Below are 19,416 nucleotides of genomic sequence, written 5' to 3'. Positions count from 1 at the left end.
AAGGGGCTTTTCTTGCATCCCAGAGTGGGGGGGCTGACAGCTGCTGGAACAGTTGGGTTGCATCCTGTGAGGTCGGCAGGACCCCAGGCTCCGCCACCTTCAGCCTGTTGGCCTTTGTTCTCTTGCTTGTGGCCTTGTATCATAAGATAGTGGGCCCCACTTTGCATGTGGCCTCCAGGTTTGAGGCAGGAAAAAGACAGGAAAGAGAGTGGCCAGGCCATTGATGGTGTCTTTTATCAGGAAATCAGACGCTGATAGCCCTGAGTGGGCTTCTCCTTCCCTCTCATTGGCCAGAGTGGTGTCGTGGGGACCACCCTTAGTTGCAAGGGGGGGCTAGAAAAGGGGGGGCTTTGCTTTCCCAGCCTCTGTGGTGGAGGGGGGGAGGGACAGGACTTGGAAATGGGTGCGGGGTGAGCTAGGACACAGTGTTTGCTGCAACCCCGTGCCTGGTAGGCAGGGCAGAATTTTTACCCACTTTACAGATGGGGAAACAGAGTCTGAGGCACTCCCTCCATGTCCCCTGTCCTGCTTGGGCAAGGTTTCTTGACTTCAGCAATTTTGATATCTGGGGCCAGATCATTGTTTGTCACGGGGGGCTATCACCCTGCATTGGAGGCTGTTTGGCAAGATCACTGGCCCCCCCACCAGATGCCGGGAGCACCGTTTCTCAGGACCAGCAACCGAAAATGCCTCCAGATACTGCAAAATGTCCCTGGAGGAAGGACAGACTTGCCCCTGATGGAGAACTGCTGTGCCAGGGAAGAAGCTCAGCCCTTGGTGGCCCAGTGCCCAGGGTTCACACAGGGAGTTGGACTTGGTAGGGACTAGAGACTGATCTCCCCTCGGGCAAGAGAAGAGGTGCAGAGAGGGAAAGCGGCTTGTCCCAGGCCATACAGCAGTGTATCTCTGGACCCCTGGCCCAGTGCTCTTTGACCTGCCCTGCAGTATTTCAGCAGATGCACGTTCTGGTTTGGAGGTTCAAACCGTTTCTCCTTCCTCCAGCGTGCAAATGCCACTCCTTCCTTTTTCTCTGGCTTCAGTTCAGCGATGCTGACAGCTGCTGCCGGGTGGCACTGAGAGCCAGCACACCCAGCAGCCTTGCTACCACATTCTGTCTCCCCACCCAGGGTTTCCCAATACTCAGTGCGCTGAGGATGTCTCGGGTGTGGCCCCAGCAGCCTCTAACTTCCCCTTTCCGTTCACGGAGTTTCGTGTTCACTGAGTGTAGCTCAATTATCTGTAGAGTGTGGTTGAGTATCGCGCCCAGTGGTGTGCTGGTAATCGGCTCTCTGGGCAGGAAAAAAACCCAAAAGAACCCAAAAACCCGAGCTCGAATTTGCGGTGTTTGCTCCCACCATGGCCGGTCTCAAGCTGCCAGGAGCTTGCTGAGTGTGCAGCTGGGAGGAAGCGTGTGAGCCCGCTGCTCCTGAGCCCCCTGCCAGGCCTTTTGCCTGTCCCCTGCCACCGAACCCTCACGCACCCCTGTGAGGCAAGCACTAGAACCAGTTCCATTGTGCAGATGAGGACCCTGAGACCGAGCGAGGGTCAGCTACCCATGTTAAGCTTAGACCACTAGGTAAGGGGCATAGCCCGGGTTCGAGACCCAGTCTGAATCTGCAGGCTTTGCCCTTATCCCCCAGCAGGACCTGAGCTCACGGGGTGGGCGTCTTCCTAGGTGCCCACCAGTGCCCAGGCTCCCGCCCCTGCCCCTGTCATGCTTAGCCTGCGCCCACTCAGCTGGTGGGCAGAAGCCCCCGCTGAGAGGCCACCGGGTCATGCTCCAGACCTGGGCCGCTGGGGTTGGGAGGGGGGAGACCCAGCGCCTCCCACCCCTCCTGCTGCGGAAGTGACTCCAACGCATGGCCGGACGGTGGCCTCCCTTTGGACAAGGCCAGCATACCCACGTATGTGAGCTCACCCACAGTCAGTCACTCCCACGGACACACTCACACGTGGGCTCATGTTTAACAACGAGAGTGAGCACCTGGGAGGTGCCGAGCGTGTGTGCTCATGCATTGCTTAGTCTCACAGCTGTGCTGACACCCAGACAGCATGATTATTGCCCCGGTTTTTATTTGGGAAATAAAATTTGGGCTCAGAGAAGTTAAGTGACTTTCCCTAGGTCACACAGCTAATGAGAGTGGCCAGAGACACAAGCCTCTCTTCACCACCCCCAGCACGTGCCCTCACACGTGCTCCTACACACACAGACAAGTGTGTGTGATGTTTTACCTCCCCCCCCCACACCTGTGCATACAGAGGTGTGAGCCTCGTGAGCACACACACACACAGGCAGATGTGGAAGGACCTGGCTGGTGGCTCTACGAGAGTCTGCCTCTGGCCATGTTGGGGGCTGGGCATGCTGGAGGCTAGTGGGCTGGAATCCTGGTTTTTGAGTGAGCTTCCTCCATACTCCCCCTCACTGGGGTCCCAGTCCAAGGAACAGGACTCAAGGATGCATCTGCCCCACTCAGAGCCTGCCTGAACTTTGCAACTTGTGGCTTTGGGAGAAGGAGGCAGATCGTGACCTTTGGGGGTTCCTGCTCTGCCCAGCCCCAGCCACAAGTAGAGCAGCAGGAGACTGGCTCCCAAAAGCCCCTTCTTTGGGGTTTTAAGGAATGCCATTTGGGTGCCCCTCTTGTCCCTCCTTCCCCTGCCTGTCCAAGTGCAGAGCAAGGGTAGGAGTGCAGTCCAGTAGCCTAGATCAGACCACCTGGGCAAAGGTTCAGCCTGAACTTGAGATGCCCTCCATCCCTGCAAAGCCCGGGGCCGTGAACCAGGGGAGGCAGGACGCATGGGAAGCCGGCATCACTGCTACACGGATCTGGGCTCATTCCGCCTCCACCACAGCCCAGACCGGCTGTGATACTGAGCCAGGGACCCACCCTCTCTAGGACTCTGTGGCCTCAAGGGACAGCTTGCAAAGAAGATCCTTCTGTCCTGATGACAGAAGCAGGCTCAGCTGTGGGAGAGGCCGTAGCCTTGGTGGGCGGGGCAGGGGCTGGGTGGCCATAGTGATTGGCCAGAGAGTGGACTGCTCAGAGAGCCCTTGGGATTGGAGGCCAAGGGGTGTCAGCCTTTCCTGGGGAGTGGGACCCGACACGCCTCCACCCCTATGGCAAAGGCCTTCCCTCTTACCTTACTAGGCCATGTCCCACCAGCCCTTCCCTTGCTTTGGTCCTCATTCCCCCCCGGGACCCTCTCATCCTGCACTGGTCCAGGGGCCAAGGGCAGCAAGTGAGAACGTGGCCCCTTCTGTTTCCTTTCTTCCTGGGATCTAGCAATCACCCGGGACCCCGAGGCAAAGGCTTGGGTGCCTATTCAGTTGGTGTGGGCAGGCGACAGGCTCTGAGTGGAGTTTCTGGGTGCTCCCCAAGGAGGAATACGTGGAAACTGGCACCTTGTCTTGGGCCTCCAGACCTTGAAAACCCAGACACTCGGGAAAGCTGTCAAGGGTTTTAGTCTACCTTACCATGTCCTAATTGTGTGACCTCAGGCAAATAACTCAACATGTCTGGTTCTCAGTTGCTACATCTGCAAACACTGGGCTGTTAGAAGTATCAATATAGTGTTTTAGAAGGACTTCGGCTCAGTGCTTGGCATTGAATAGCAGATATCAGCTAATACCTTATTATTATTGTCGGTGTTAGTTATGTTCTTCTGTGGGGAAAAGATATTAGGAGTTAGTCACAGAGCAGGCTTGGGGAATAGAATCTGGAAAGGGTTCCTGACCCAGCGTGGCCCAGGGCTCTAAATAAAAGGGCTGTCTACTCTGGAATGATGGATTGAATACAAGGGCCAGCGAACATTTTCCGTGAAGGGCCAGACAGTAAATATTTTAGGCTTTTTGGTCGTATGGTCTCTGTTACAGCTACTGAAACCTGGCGTGGTAGCAAGGAAGCCGCCACAGATTTGTCCATCAACCAACGAGAGTGGCCGTATTGCAAATACAGTTGCATTTATGGGCGCTAAAACGTAAAGGGCACGTAATTTTGCGTGTCACAAAATATCATTCTTTGAACACTTTTTTCAATCATTTAAAAAATATAAAAACCCTTCTTGGCTCACAGGCTGTCTGTACAAAAACAGTAGCAGGCCAGATTTGACTCATGGTACTAGTTTACCCCCACCCCCCACCCCCCGCCTGATTTAACAAACCCTTGTGTGGAGCTTTACGGTGTAACAGGCCCTGTCCTGAGCACCTTACAAATATCCAGCCATTGAATCTTCCTGAAGCCCTGGGAGGTCGGCTTATAACTCCCCCTTGATATATGAAAGAAAGGAGGCACAGAAAGGTTAAGTAACTTGTCCGAGGGCACACAGCTAATAAGTGGGGGAGTCATGATTTTGTACCCACGTGGGTGTGGTTCCGTGCTCTTGGCCGCCAGGCTGGACCACATCACCCTGTGCTGTTGGGGTGACCTTAGGAAAGTCACTCTCCTCTGGGCCTCTGTTTCCTTATGCGAAATGAGGATGGAAATCTTGCCCCACCTCCAGGACTGTTTGGTGAGTAGTCCCACCCTCTTAGGGCTCCCGCTCCAACAGAGCAGCCAAATGCTAATCACAGAAATCACGCAGCATCCGCATCCCGAAAGCGAAAGCGCCGTGTGTGGAAAGCAGGTGCAGGTGTGGGCAGAAGCGCTGTGTAAACTGTGAAGGTGCTGAGGCCACGGGGGTGCAGAAGGGTGCACGGGTGTGAGCAGGGAGAGGAAGACGAGCCGGCTGATGGGCTGACTGCTCTCGCTCCTCTCCTGCCTGTCCAGCCTCACCTGCCTGCTGACAAGGCCCGAAGTGCCCCCGGCCCCGAGCAGCAGCACCTGCTGACCACAGCGCCCAGCTCCAGCAGCAGCTCCCTGGAGAGCTCAGACAGCACCGCAGACGGGAGGGCGCCCACCGGGACCCGGCTGCCCGCACCAGGCACGGAGAAGGCCGCCGGGTCTGGGGAGGCCTGGGCCAGCTCCAGCAACTCAGGTAGGATGGGGGAGCCCGCGTGGCTTCACCCCCCGCGTCGTGGCTCTTCCTGGTTTCTGGCTTAGCCGGCCCCTCCTGGGCCTCCCCCGTAGGGCAAGGCCTGAGCTCCTAGCAGGGCATTGGAATGACTGTGCGACTAGCCTGGGCTCGCCCCCCCCAGCCTCTTCTCCCCGTCAGATGCAGCGCTGGGCCACAAAGCTCTCTCGTTTCTCTGAACCTGCCAAATCTCTCCCACCTCTGCCCACGTGAGTTCTTCTACCAGGAGCACCCTCCCCTCTAGACAATCCCAGCTTATTCTTCGAGTCCCCGATAGCCAGGAAGGGAGTTTCCCTGCCTGGTATTATAATACATAAATATGTAACATAATATTATATATTGATATCATATTTTCACACAATTATTACATATTGTATACTGCTTATCGCGTAGTATATATTATTAGATAACATGTAGTATTATAGTGTTATATTCAGACCTATTATATTTTATAGATGGGGAAACTGAGGCCCAGAGAGGTTGAAGAGCTTGTTCAAGGCCACACAGCTAGTATACGGAAGAGCCAGGAATACCCCCTGGGCTTCCAGGCTCCAGAGCCCTGGGGTGGAACTCTGGATGAATAAATGGTGTCTTTAGGGCTCCACTCACTGTGGGCCATTGCCCAGTCCTTTGGACCTGAAGCGTCAGGACTGTGGAGACCTCGTGGGTGCTGGAGAAGCCCAGGCCCCATTTACACAGGATACATTTTGCCCTGGACCCGGTCTGTGACAGGGGTCCAGAAAGCCTGGGGCTTCCTTGGTGTATTTTGTAGCGACAGGCAAAGCCCACTGGCCTGCGTCTGTCCTTCTCGCCCTGGCTGGCGGGAGGTCAAGGAATGACAGTGCGCTCGGGTCCTTCCCGGATGCCCTCCTGACCGCTCCGGTGCCGTGAGGATCCGAACAGGCTCCTTAACCCTGCCTCAGTTTCCTCATCTGGAGATGAGCCCAGCATCCCCTTGGCAGGGCTGCAACATCTCTTCCTACCTGATTGTGGGACAGCTCCCTCCATCAGGACTGCTCCTGCCCCGGCTGCCCCCTGCACGGAGATGCCCCCACCGCCGTGTTCCCCTCACCAGTGCGATGTCTGGTCAGCGCCCCCACCCAGCCCGAGAGCTCCCCAAGGAAGAGACATAGCCCGTGGTCCTAAACTCTTGTTGAATGAGGGAACGGAACTCCAAATACAAACCCCTGGTCTTTGTCCAACTCTTGGTTTCATCTTTCTGATTTCCTGGTGACACCTCTCCTGCAATCATCCTGGCCCCTTGACCATGTCTGCCCACCCCTCCTTCTTCCTCCTCCTCCTCCTCCTCCTCCTCTTCCTCCTCCTCCTCCTCCTCCTCCTCTTCTTCTTCTTCTTCTCCTCCTCCTCCTCCTTCTCTTCCTCCTCCTCCTCCTTCTCTTCCTCCTCCTTCTCTTCCTCCTCCTCCTCCTTATTTTCCCCCTCCTCCTCCTTATTTTCCCCCTCCTCCTCCTCCTTCTCTTCCCCCTCCTCTTCCTCCTTCTCTTCCTCCTCCTCCTCCTCCTTCTCTTCCTCCTCCTCCTCTTCCTCCTCCTCTTCCTCCTCCTCCTCCTCCTCCTTCTCTTCCTCCTCCTCCTCCTTCTCCTCCTCCTCCTCCTCCTCCTTCTCCTCCTCCTCCTTTTTAATGTTTATTTATTTATTTTTGGGGGGCGGGGCAGAGAGAGAGGGAGTCTGCCCACCCCTCCTACACCCTGCCACTTCTCTGTTCCCTACCCGACTCTCTGGTGTCACCCGCACTCTCCCCTTCTCTCCTCCCACCCAGTCACCTCTCTCTCCTGTGGAACGTGTGGCTGTGCCCCCTTGTAGTCCCCCATCCACCCCTGCAATGTCTCATTCACCATGTGCAAAGGCCACGGTGACTGGGTGACATTTGGGTGCTATGGAGGCTCAGGGTGGAAATTTCCTTGAGGCCCCATGAGTTCAGCCCTCCCTCCCCTGGCCTGTCTGGGGCTGTTCTGAACAGAGCAGCTCACTGGCCCCATCCTCCTTCCAGGCTTCCCTGGAGTTGGAAGCGAATGTCCGTCCGGCCCTCCCCACGCACCCCAGACAGCACACGTGTTTGGGGACTTGGCAGGTCCCTGCAGGAAAAACAGGGACAGCTCTCACTCTTGGAGGGGTTATCCCGTGTCCCCTCTCAGCTTATCCAGCATTCAGTCCCTCACCAACTAGCTGGGAAACTCAGATGCCCCCAGGGCTGGGCGAGCAGGTGGGCCGGAAAGTAGGCAGATATCCTGGCCTCAGTGGTGAGGACAAACCACCCCTACCACATTCTGGAATCCCAGATTTAGGAAATCACAGAGGCAGGCCTACACGGAGGAGAAAGATTTGGGGCAAAAGACACTATCAGGCTTAGTGTTTCCTCTCCACAAAGGAGCAATTTCCAAACCCTTTGATGTTTTTTTCATGTTACACAGATAAGGGGCCAATGACAGAAGGCTGTTGCCTTTCCAGAGTTGGTTTGGTCAGGACTGTGGAGGCTTCCCGCACTTACGGGAAAGTAACTCACCCTGGTCGCTTGATCACTGTTCTGTCCCGTGTACTTCCTGCCCCTGCTCACCTCTCTGAATCTCTGTGGGGGCATGTTTTGTTCCTGGAGCACCTTCCCCTGCTTTGTGAACTGGCTCCTCCCACCTACAGGGTGAGTTGGGCTGGGAATTACTTGGCAGATGAGGACACTGGAAATGCAGGCGATGAAGGTTGAGTTGCCCAAGATCACGTGGCCTCTAGGCCCTTCGCCCGGTGCTCTTGACCCTCTTGTCTTAATCTGTCTCTTGGGCAGGGGACGGACTGCGAAGACGTCCCCCTGCAGACCCCTGACTCGCTGCCCTCCCCCATCTTGTGTTCAACAGAGCATTCCTCTGGCAGCCACGGGACCCAGGTCAACGTCACATGCATCGTGAATGTGTGCAGCGCCTCCGACCATGGCTCTCAGTGCGCCTCCCAGGCCAGCTACACGATGGGGGACGTGGATGCCAGCTCCTCCGGCTCCCCAAATGACGAGCAGGTCCCCTTCTCCAAGGAAGAATGCCCTTTTCAGTCTCAGCCAGGGGCCCCGGAGACTCTGCTGGAGAACCCAGAGGAGAAGCCCCTGCCCCTTGGTGTCCCTGATGCTGGGATGAAGCCCAGTTAGCCAGACTGGCTGGCATGAGTTGTGTCACGGCCGAGGTGGCTGTTCCCTGGTCCTTCTGGGCCCCCACCCCCCAGGACTCTGGCTCTTTCTGGGCCAAATTCCTTTAGTGGCCTTCGCAGCCTCAGCCTTCCTCTCACCTGCTGGCAGAAGGGTGAGGCAGGGAGAATCGTGGAAAACCCGTCCTGCATGGTGTGCTTCCTTCTAGAAGGCTGGCTGACATGCACGTGCTGGGCAGCCTGGGGCCGGCGCCTGCCTCTCTGAGAGCTGTCCTCCGGCTGGTCCTGTGAATTGGGCTTCTGGAGCCCTTATTTTGTTTTTTATCCTTGGACGCTTCCCAGCTCTGGCTTCCTGGGAGGCCCCGGCATCCCGGGGAAGAGGGACTCTGTGTGAGTCATCCACGGAGAAGGGGCAGTGCTTTAGCCCGAAATGCTGAGACTGCAGGGTGCTCCCAGCGGGGGCGGGGGAGGGGGATGTCATCGATCAGATGGTTCTATTCAGGAGGGGGCGGCCACCCCTGATGGGGACAGGGGTCCCCCAGTTACCTTGCACCACCTCCAAATCTATTCCTGCCAGCTTCGCCTCTTGAACAATGGTGTGAAAATGAGACACCCTGAGGGCCCAGCCCAGCGACCTGCACGAGTATCATACCTTGGACAAAATGGCAGACCTCTAACCGAAACATGGGGCAATTAAAGAACAAAACAAAAACCCACCACGCATGCAAACAAGCCCGCAAAACGACAAAGCCGAACTCGAGACTTTGCTGTTCTCTGCTTTTGACCTTCACTCCCGACTTACCTATAGCTCCGGTGCAAGGCCACACCTCCTATCAGGGAATTTCAGGAACCAGAGATGACTGAGCCTCCCCGCAGCCGTCTCTCTCCTCCTACCTCAGCCTGGACCTTCCTCTGCCTCCCTGGGAGGTACTTCTCCTCCCCTTACCCCCTTCACTGTTCCTGGAGTCCCAGGCCCCAGGGAAACCCACGGGGCCACTTGGGTATTGTGCCTGCCATGATCTCAAGTGGATGTGGGATGCTGAGAGCCAGTTTTGTGTGTGTATATGTCTGTCTGTCTGTGTCATGTGCTGTTGATCTGTGTAACCATGTTGTTGGGTTGAATGTCCTGCCTGAAGCAGCTCAAGCCAACAATTTTGTCAAAGGATTCTTTTCCATTAAAAAGTCAGTCCACTTCCCCCAGACACATGCCCCAGAGCCCCGCAGAGCGTGGACATGTGTGGCCTTGACTGGATTCTGGAAGGAAGACGGGGCTCCTGGAGAAGCCAGTTGGGGCCCAGGGACTTGGATCCCTTGTTGAAAAATTCCACTGGACTTGAACTTGGCAGCTGAACTTTTGGAAGGTAGGAGAGTCCAGTCATTACCATCCAGAGAAAGTAACAGCTTCCCAGAAAATCCAGATTCCCCTAGAGTCAGGATATTCTACTGCCTGGACTGGCCAGGGTCTCTGCCCACATTGGACGCCGTGTGGCAATGGAGCGTGTCTGCCCCCTGGTGGACCATCCTGGGAGGGCCTCAGGCCTCACTGCCATTTCCTGGGGAAGCTCTGAATTGGAAGGAGACCTCTCTGCTTGTGACCTCAGTTCCCAGGCTTGTGTGGATCCCAAGACAAGAGTTTGCACCGTATACTGGACAGCGTTCCTGCTTGGAAATAAACCTTTTGTTTGTTACGCATTGACTCCTGGCTCTGGCTTCGGGTCTGAGCTGGGGTTTGTCCGTGGTCCTACTTGCCCGCCACCAGCGCGTAAGGGGAGACGTTGCCTTGGCCACTGCGCTGACAGGACCTGAGAAGCACCCCCAGACGCATAGCTGTCCTTGCTGAGAGCCTGGCTGCTCTCTCAAGCTCCGAATCACTCAGCTGGCCTCTGAATATGCCCTCATCACATGCCCTGTCGCCTCAGTGTCCTTAGCCTGCTCTTGGGGTTAACTGGGGTCGTTGCAGACCTTCTTGTCCACACGCAGCCCCCCTGCTCACTTAAGGGAGTAAGGTTCTGGCCTCCAGGAGGCCCCAGTGTGGTGACATCTGTGAGGCCCGCCACAGGGTGCTCAGATGAGCTTGGGGACCGGGGAGGTGCAGCTCAGAGAACCGCCACAGGAGGGTTCTGGAGGTGACCTTTGATCTGTTTCTGAGGTGTGAGCCAGAACAAAGGGTGGGGAGGAGGTTGCAGGCACTTGGAAAGGCCAGGAGGGGAGGGAGACCCAGGCCCTTGAATTCCTTAATCCGACCTCTAGATCACTCACCCTTTTTCCTGGGCCACTGTCACTCCCTCAGCACTACCCTCTTCTTTCTTGGTGATTTCCTGGGAGGCCTCTCCTCCCGCAGCCCCGCCCTCTACCCTACCCTACCCTAGAGCAGGCTCGGCAAAGTCCACGTGGTAAATATTTTCCACTTGGGGGCTCTTACGGTTTCGGTCACAACCACTCAATTGTGCTGCTGAAGTGAGAGAGCAGACACGGCACATTCACAAATGAGGGTCCACGGCGTCCACACCACCAGGGAACCCCCCGCTTCTCAGCAGGCACCTCGAGGTGTCCTACAGAACGGACTGCCTTCTGGAGGCACAGGGTCCCACAGGGTAAGGGCTCAGTCCCACAAGCCTGCGACCACTTCGGACACCAGTCACAGGTCCAGGTGGCCACCTGTGCTTCTGACCGATGGGCCGTGTGTCAGAGGTTCCCGTGACCCCCTCCTGGATTTCCATTTATTTGCTAGAGTGGCCCACCGGACTCAGGAGACCAGATTACTTACTCGATTCCCGGTTTATTGCAAAGACTCTGGAACATAAAGATGGGAGAGTTGCAGAGGGCAAGCTTTACGGGGGGATGGGCTGGAGCTTCTGGTCCCCCTGGGTGTGTGTCCCCCCGCCCCCACCCCATCATGTGTTCACCAACATGGAGGCTGTCTGAACCCTGCCTTTTAGGTCTTTATGGAGGCCTTGTTACGTGGGCATGATTGATGAAGTCATTGGCCATTGGTGACGGATTGAACCTCCAGCCCCTCTCCCCACTTAGGAAATTTTAAGCGTTTGAGGGGCTGTGAGGCCAGAAACAGAGGACGAAGACCAAATATATATTTCTTATTATAAATCACAATAGCAGAGGGTATAAATTTGGAGTAACTGAGGGCAGCCCCTCCTGCCTCTTCTTTCTTTTCTTTTTTTCTTTCTTTCTTTTTTTTTTTTTTTGAGAAAGAGCTAATGGGGGAGGGGCAGAGAGAGGGGGACAGAGGATCCGAAGCCAGCTCTGTGCGGAGAGACTCACAGCAGAGAGCCCGATGGTGGGGCTCGAACCCAGGACCCGTGAGATCACAACCTGAGTCAAAGTCAGACACTCACTGCGCCACCCAGGTGCCCCCTCTTTTTCTTTTTTAACCGTGATGGGGTGAGTGGTTTTGCTAAGGCAGGGCTGGCGTGAGGGGCGGGGGGCGGGTAGGGGGTGACCGCGGTCCTCCTCCGTCTAATCTTCATGCAGTCGTCGTTGCTATCGGGCACTCTGATGCACCAGCCCAGAAGTCCAAACCCAGGTGCCCAGGTGTGACCACTTCCTGTGTGACCGGAGGGAGATTAATTCACTTCTCTGTGCCTCACCCTTATCTGTAAAATAGGATTAATATAGTGCTTCCCTCCGAGTTTGGAATTATTTGAGTTACTATCTGTAAAATGCTTAGAACTATGCCAGGCACATTGTAAGTGCTCAATACATGCCACTTGCTATTTTGTGTGTGTGTGTGTGTGTGTGTGTGTAGGTGCTGGGGATCACGAGTCCAGGGCAGCCAGGGTCCTTGTCCAGAGCTCACAAGCTAGGAAGGGCTATGTGAAGAAATACATGTAGGCCACGCCAGGTGACAGTAAGTGCTGAGAAGCTAGCCTGTGGGGTGGGTTGAGGAAGGCTTCTCCGAGGAGCTGGTGTTTGAGCAGAGGCCTCGCTGAAGGGAGGGCAGCACAGCCTTGGGACTCAGGGTAGGGCAGGACATGAGGTCGTGGGGGTGGCTTCAGAAACCACAGAAAGGATGTAGGGTTTTATGTTTTGGCGTGTTGGAGGAGTCCAGGGAGTGTGAGAAGTTCCTTTTTTTTCCTTTCTTTCTTTTTCTAACATTTTCTTTATTTCTGAGAGAGACTGCAAGCGGGGGAGGGGCAGAGAGAGGGGGACAGAGGACCCAAAGCTGGCTCTGAGTTGACAGCAGTGAGCTTGACTCAGGGCTCAAGTCAGGAGATCACGACCTGAGCCCAAGTCAGACGCTGGATGGACTGAGCCACCCAGGCGCCCCTGGAGTGTGAGGAGTTCCTTAAATTGTCTGGTCTGCAACTTGGGCAACTGAGCTTCAGTTACTTTATCTCCATAACTGCCCCAGGAGATAGGCAGAGTACCCATTATCCCTGCTGTGCAGAGGAGGGCACCCAGGGGTGGGGCCGGAGGTTTGATTTTTATCTAGAGTCAAGTTGGGAGGACAGCCTGTTCCCTGTGGGAGGCTCCTGATAACCGCCTCCTTAGAATTTCACCAAAAAGTCAACTGAGGCCTGGGTTTAAAGGGCAAGTTCTCTCTCTCTCTCTCTCTCTCTCTCAGTCTCTCTCTCCTGGGACTCCCCTGTCCTGCCTGGAGCTCCATAGTCAAAAACCAGTGAGCAGGGCAGCATCCGGAAAGCTGGGAAATTGAGCTGAGAGGCTGCTTGGGGCAAAGCTAACAGTGAGGAGTCCCTGGATTGTGTCCCAACGTCACCGAGGACCGGACCGGCAGTGTGAACCTAAAGCAGCCACTGTCCCTCTCTGGAGCTCAGAATCTCCACCTGTAAGATGAGGGGGCTGCCCTGAGCTGCGCTCTGTCCTTGTACTTCCCACAGGGCTGTCTGTATCTTCACAAGACAGTCTGTGCCTGCACGGTCACATTCGGTAGCCACTAGGCGTGTGCGAGTATCGGGCACCTGAGTGCGGCCGGTCCAAACTGAGATGTGTGAACTGCATCCCAACACAGAGCACCGACATTTGAAGACTCCGTGCAAAGCATGTTTATAGAATATGAGCTGTCAGCACAGAGCCCATGAGTGGGAGATCTTGACCTCAGTCGAAGTGGGACGCTCAACCGACTGAGCTACCCAGGCCCCTCCCCTCCCCGCCCCCATGAGGGCGGAGATTTTTAAAGTATCACCTTTATGGAGGAATGATTGACAGAAAACACAATTTAGCAATTCTAGGTGTGCACTTCAGTGAATTGTGACAACTGTATACAGCCTTGTGACCACCACAACGGTCAAGATACAGAAGTTCCATCACCCCATAAAGTTCCCTTGTACCCCTTCTTTTTTTCTTTTTTTAAATTAAAAAAATTTTTAAAGTAATCTCTATACCTCACATGTGGCTCGAACTCATGACCCTGAGATCAAGAGTCACATCCTCTACAGACTGAGCCAGCCAGGTGCCCCCGACCTTGGGTCTCTTCTTAGGTCATCTCCCTCCTCCAGTCCTGGCCCCTAGCACCCATTGATCTGCTTGTGCCATCGTAGTTTGGTCCTTTTTGGAATATCATACAAATGGAATCATAGTATGTGGTCTTTTGTGGTCTGGCTTTTTACATGAAGCTAATGCTTCCGAGTTTCCTCCAAGATACTGTCTGTATTAACAGTTTGTTCCTTTTTATTGCTGGGTAGTAATCTGTCGTATGGGTACAGGACAACCTGTTTATCCATTCTCCTTTTGATGGGCATTTTGATCATTTCACTAATAGTCAAAATAGGTTTTGACTGTTATGAATAAAGCCACTGTGAACATTCTTGTATGTCTTTGCTTGTACATGTGATTTCATTTCTCTTGTGAGTAAATATTTAGTAGGAAGATTGCTGTTTGATAAACGCACCTTCAGACTGATTACAAATTGAGGGCACAAAGACTGTCTGTAATACTAGTTGAACAAATGGGTGTCCTGGGATCTGGATTAAAAATGTATTTATTTTATTTTATTTATTTTATTTTATTTTATTATTTTTATTTTTATTTTTTGAGAGAGCAGGGGAGAGGGGCAGAGGGAGAGGGAGAGAGAGAATCTTAAGCAGGCTGCGTGCTCAGTGTGGAGCCTGATGTGGGCCTTGATCCCATGACCCTGAGATCACGACCCTAGCTGAAATCAAGGGTCAGATGCTCAACCGACTGAGTCACCCAGGTGCCCCTCTGCATTTTTAATAAACTCCCCGGGACAGCCAAGTGGTTCTGTGCTGGAAGGTCTGGACTCTGAGATCCTTCAGCTCTAATGAATGGGCTGCTTCCCTCCCGCCTTTCATCTGTGGAGTCTGAGGTTTTACACCCAAACCTCAGCTGCTGAGGTGACCCAGAGTTGAGACTCTGATCTGTTGGTCCCACATCAGAGGAATTTCAGCCCACGGTCACCTTAATTAGCTTAGCATTATGAGGGTTGATAATTATTATGGTAAATACACTCATTGCCATCCTGCTTCCTGCATCTTTTGGCTTTTTATGAGCCTGAGGTCTTCTTCCTGTCTTTCTGGTGCTAATGCAAGACGATGTGCAAGATGAAGTCTGATTTGTTGACTTAGTCCTTCATTCACTTGTAGCAGTTTACCTTATTTTTTTTAAAGTTTATTTATTTATTTTGAGAGAGAGATGGAGTATGCACGTGTGTGCAGGGGAGGGGCAGAGAGAGAGAGAGAGAGAGAGAGAGAATCCCAGGCAGGCTCAGCACCATCAGTACAGACCTCCATGCAGGGCTCAAACTTGTAAACCACGAGATCATGTCCCAAGCAGTTGATGCTTAACTAACTGAGCCATCCAGGCGCCCCCGTTTACAGCATCTTTAAATGAGTCTTTTCTGTGCAAGGCAAAGTCTAGGTGCTGAAGAGGCATCTGTGAAAAAGATAAAAATCACTGTTTTGGGGGGAACTTTTAGGGTGAAGAAAGGTAACAACCAAAAGATAGACAAATAAGGTAATTGCAAATAGCATTAAGTTCTATGAAGAAAGTACAACAGGGTAATGGTTGGAGGGAACTTTAGATAGGGCAGCTGGGAAAAATCCTCTCTGAGGTGTAATGTTTGAAGCAAGAAGGAACTGGCTGTAGGACTATCCGAAGTTGTTCTGTAATCATCAGCCACATAAAGTTATCGAGCACTTGAACTGTGGCTGGTTTGTATTGAGATGTGCCGGAAGTGTGAAACACACACCAAATTTCAAAGACTTACTATACAAAATCCATAAAGTATCTCATTAATTCACTTTTCTGTTGGCTACAGGCTGAGATGATCATATTTTGGACATATTGAATCAAATGAAATACGTTATTATTTTCACCTTTTCCTTTTTAAAAAATGTACCAACTAGTAAATTAGAAAAAATGTGACGTGGCTTGTATGTGTGGCTTGCATAATATTTCTACTGGACAGTTTGGATCTAAGGGAGAAGCATCCTAAGTAGAGAGAATCGCAAATGCAAAGGTCCTGAGGCAGGAATTGAACGCTGCCGGGGTCTGAGTGAGCCAGGGAAACAGTGGCAGAAATAGGAATGGACCAAATCCAGTAGGAGATTGGTGTTGGCTCTGTAAGGGGATGGATTTTATTTAAAAAACAAACAAACAAACAAACAAACTTTTTTTTAATGTTTATTTATTTTTGAGACGAAGAGAGCGCGCGAGCCCAGAGGGGCAGAGAAAGAGGGAGACACAGAATCCCAGCCTCCCAGCTGTCAGGCTGGAGCCCAAAGTGGGGAACCCATGAACCGGGAGATCACGACCTGAGCAGAAGCCGGATGCTTAACCAACTGAGCCATCCAGGCGCCCCAGGAGTTCGATTTTAATTCAAGTATAAGGGGGGGGGGGAGCCGTTTTAAGCAAGGAAGTGGCTTAGTCTGAATTATGTTTTAGCAGACCCCTGTGGCTGCTGAGTGGAGCACCCGCTGTGGATGGGCCAGTGGAAGGCAGGGCGTTGTAGGAGGAAGAATCCTGCGTTCCCACACTGTCGCAGCCGGACGAATTGGTGGCCGTGTCCTCCCCTGGGACTCAGTTTCCCCCTTGTAAGACGGGGCTCATTCATTGGGCCCTTCTCCCGCTCCAGCAGCCCATCCGCCAGCGGCCGCCCCGGCGCCAGGGGGCGCCTCCTCGATGACTCGGCGCTCGGCTGGCCAGGCGCCGGCGCGTCGCCCGCTCGATTGGTCGGGTCGGGGCGGGCCGGAGCGCCGCCGGCCAGCGCCATTGAGGAGCCGGGAGAGGAAGCGCCGCGCAGTGCCGGGCAGGGCGGGCGGCCCGGGACACCGACAGGTACTGGCCGGGGCGGGGGGCGGCGGGCAGGGCCCGGGACTGCAGGCGGGCGTGGGCCCGCTGTCGGCCGCCCCGGCTCAGCTTCGGACCTGGGGCCGGGGCCCGCCCGCGGGGAGCGCGCTGCTGGGAGCCCGGGGAGCCCGGCGTCCGGCCCTCCCGCCGCCTGAGCTCCTCCGGGGGCCCTGGGGCGTCCGCGCTCCCGACGGCCCCGAGCCCGCCGCCTTCTCGGGGACACCTGCGTCCCAGCCACCGCGGGCACCCCAGGGTCAGACGGGCTTGGGGCTGCCCGAGCTTCCCGGGACCCCGGCGTCCTCGTCCCGGGAGTCCGAGCCCCCGCCGGACCCGGCACCCTTCCCGGGGTCCCGGTAGCCTGGTGCCCTGGGATTGGGGGCCGTGTCAGCCCGCGTCTCTCCGCCTGAGCGGCGGTCCCCACGCGGGCCCCCCGTGCGCGGGCCCCCGTACCTCATGCCCGGGAACGGGGCGCGGGTCAGTTCTCCAGAGTGTTTTGGCCACCCACCAGCCTTCCGGGGTCGCGCTCTGGGATGGGGACGTCAGGCCTCTAGCCAGTCTTTACCCCCGCTCCCCGGGGTCACACCCCGGCTGAATCCCTCCTCCCAGGGGCGGGACCCCAGGCTCTGGGCGCCGTCGCCTCCGCGCTTTATCTGGGAGGTGGGGTCTCTGTCCCCTGGAGCCCACGGGGTGGAAGAAGGGCTATGGGCCCCTCGCCTTCACGGGCGGCCCCATTCCTGGGGGCCCCGGGGCCTGGCAGCTGCCCCCTCTTGTCTTCTTTCTCATAGCACCCCGGCGCCCGTGGCACTCAGGCCCGGCCGGTTGGTGAGGAGCGTCCTGGTCCCTTTGCCAGTCCTACTCCCGGCTTTGGCCGCCCCTCGAGGGAGGGGCCTGGCTCAAGGTCACTCCCGGCTGTCTGTCCGCCTGTGGGCTGAGCCCTGATCCCCAGTGGCACCGGCCTCACCGATTAGGGGAGGTCAGGTGGGAGTTAGTGCCGGGCGGCTGCCTGGAAGCCCTGGTGGACCCGAGCGTGTAAACACTTTGGGATTCTAGCCAGTCTGGCGGCCCTTCCCGACACCGGATTCCTTAAGGAAATCCTTGAAGTGGCTTCCAGCCTGGTCTAGATGCTTAGCAGAGCTGATAGATGCTTTCTGGCTTGAGTCTTAATTTACTGACCAGGGCGTTTACGATGCTTCTCGCCCCATCTTTTTGGTAATCTGTGTTTTGCATTTTCCCACCTTGCGGAGGGGTGGGGGGCGGCGGGGGTAGAGTAGGGCCTGATTCCCTCTGCTGGGAGAGCATTTGTATTTGGCACTTCAGAGAGAGTTTGTTAGCATTTTAGGGGTCAATGGCAGTAACTTCAGAAATAAAGAGTACTCTGATTTTGGCACCTTGCCTGTTGGAGTCTACATAGTACATAGATTAGTCAGGTTCACATTTTGTTTTCACAGATTCACTTGTTTAAAGATATAATAAATAAATGTTTTTTTTTTGTTTTTTGTTTTTTTTTGTTTTTTGTTTTGTTTTTTGTTTTTTTTTTTTTACCAGACTGGTACACATTTCTTATTTTAAAGAATTTGTTCTTGTAACCTCTTCTTTAAATACAGGTATCCAGTGATCTCTAGCAAATTCTTAGTTTTACACAAAATATGGCTTAAAAAAAATCTCTGGAAAGAAACTAGCATTTCATCAGATGCTCTTTAGCTTCTGATTTATTTTCACTGTCGTTGATGGCAAATAGAAATTAATCTTGCTGGAAGAGCAAGACACTGTTGACAAATAAATTCAGTCTTTCCTGGAGGTTGAGTTAACTCTTACGGGGCCTTGTGTGTTGGGATTTTGTCGGGTGGTGGCCTTTCATTTGGGATAAGTGTATCTTTTGGCACGAAGATGAATCACCAGGGGGTGGGGCAGAGTGCCTGGAAAGGATCCTGAAAGGGCTGGTTCCAAGTAGGACACATGTCGTAGCAAACCTGGAGTGTCCAGCATGGTGGGCTGGTATCTGATGTGCTTGGCTCAGAGCAAGATTTGGAACTCGCAGTTCTAATTGGGATCTACTAGCTGGGTGATTTTGGAGCCCATTTAGACGTTTATATCTTGGGGCGCCTGGGTGGCTTAGTCAGTTACGTTTCACACTTTGGCTCAGGTCGTGATCTCACGATTCGTGACTTTGAGCCCCTCATTGGGCTCTATGCTGACAGCTCAGAGCCCGGAGCCTGCTTTGGATTCTGTGTCTCCCTCTCTCTCTGCCCCTCCCCTGCTCTTTCTCTCTGTCTCTGTCTCTCTCTCTCTCAAAAATGAGTAAACATTAAAAGAAGTTAAACCTTTTATGTCTCAAGTTCCATCATGTTAACTTTTAGTCGTACTAAAAGTAACCTATATATTTTTTTGTAATACTAATAAACACGTTTATTATCATGGGCAGTAGTAGCTCAGTACTATGCTAAATACAGTAGCTGGAACCAGAGGATTTCTTGTGTTTGTGTTGCTAAGATAGTTCATTGTATCAGCAACCCAGGGTTCTGTCTGGGTACCAGTAATGCAGTTCCAGGACATTTAAGAATAGCGAGAAACCACTGCCTTCTCCCTGTCATTGATGTTGTTTTATGAATGATCTTGAAGAACACATTTGCAACATGGAACTAGGGAAGGCTGACAGAGGATCGCTGCCAAATGTGAAGTTCATTGAAATCTCTCAGGGCATTTTTTGCCTTCATCTAGGAGAAGGTTCTTCAGCCTCAGCACTGTTGACATCAGGCTGGATAATTCTTTGCTGTGGGGGAGCTGTCTTGTGCGTTGTAGGATGTTTAGCTGCTTCCCTGGTCTCTACTCACAAGATCCCAACCGCAGCCCCCCGTCACGATAATCAAAAATGTCTCTAGACGTTGCCGAATTGCATTTGGATGAGAATCGCTGACCAGGACAGTCTACTTCCAAGGTGAATTCCCAAAGGCAAGCAGTTTAATGATCAGTTGCATGGAAAAG

At 54.0% G+C, this 19,416-nt stretch overlaps 2 protein-coding genes across 6 annotated transcripts in view; both read left to right on the top strand.

Moving 5' to 3' along the window:
• TNFRSF1B (TNF receptor superfamily member 1B) overlaps window positions 1-12,743 on the top strand; it is a 35,767-nt gene extending 23,024 nt beyond the window's left edge. The window contains exons 9-10 of the mRNA XM_049618076.1: window positions 4,764-4,971; window positions 7,875-12,743. Of these exons, the coding sequence (XP_049474033.1) occupies window positions 4,764-4,971; window positions 7,875-8,155 (489 nt within the window). The 3' untranslated portion in view covers window positions 8,156-12,743. The remainder of the gene's footprint in view (window positions 1-4,763; window positions 4,972-7,874) is intronic.
• Window positions 12,744-16,333: 3,590 nt separating this feature from the next.
• VPS13D (vacuolar protein sorting 13 homolog D) overlaps window positions 16,334-19,416 on the top strand; it is a 257,455-nt gene continuing 254,372 nt past the window's right edge. For 3 of the 5 annotated variants that reach the window (XM_049618063.1, XM_049618062.1, XM_049618059.1), the window contains exon 1: window positions 16,334-16,422. The gene's annotated coding sequence lies outside the window, so the exon portion shown is untranslated. Of the gene's footprint in view, window positions 16,423-16,458; window positions 19,370-19,416 lie in introns of those variants that run through there. The other 2 variants (XM_049618068.1, XM_049618061.1) reach the window with 1 other exon arrangement.

This window comes from Panthera uncia, assembly GCF_023721935.1.
Source record: "Panthera uncia isolate 11264 chromosome C1 unlocalized genomic scaffold, Puncia_PCG_1.0 HiC_scaffold_4, whole genome shotgun sequence".
NCBI classification, from domain to species: domain Eukaryota; kingdom Metazoa; phylum Chordata; class Mammalia; order Carnivora; family Felidae; genus Panthera; species Panthera uncia.
This window is presented reverse-complemented; position numbering and strand designations above follow the sequence as displayed.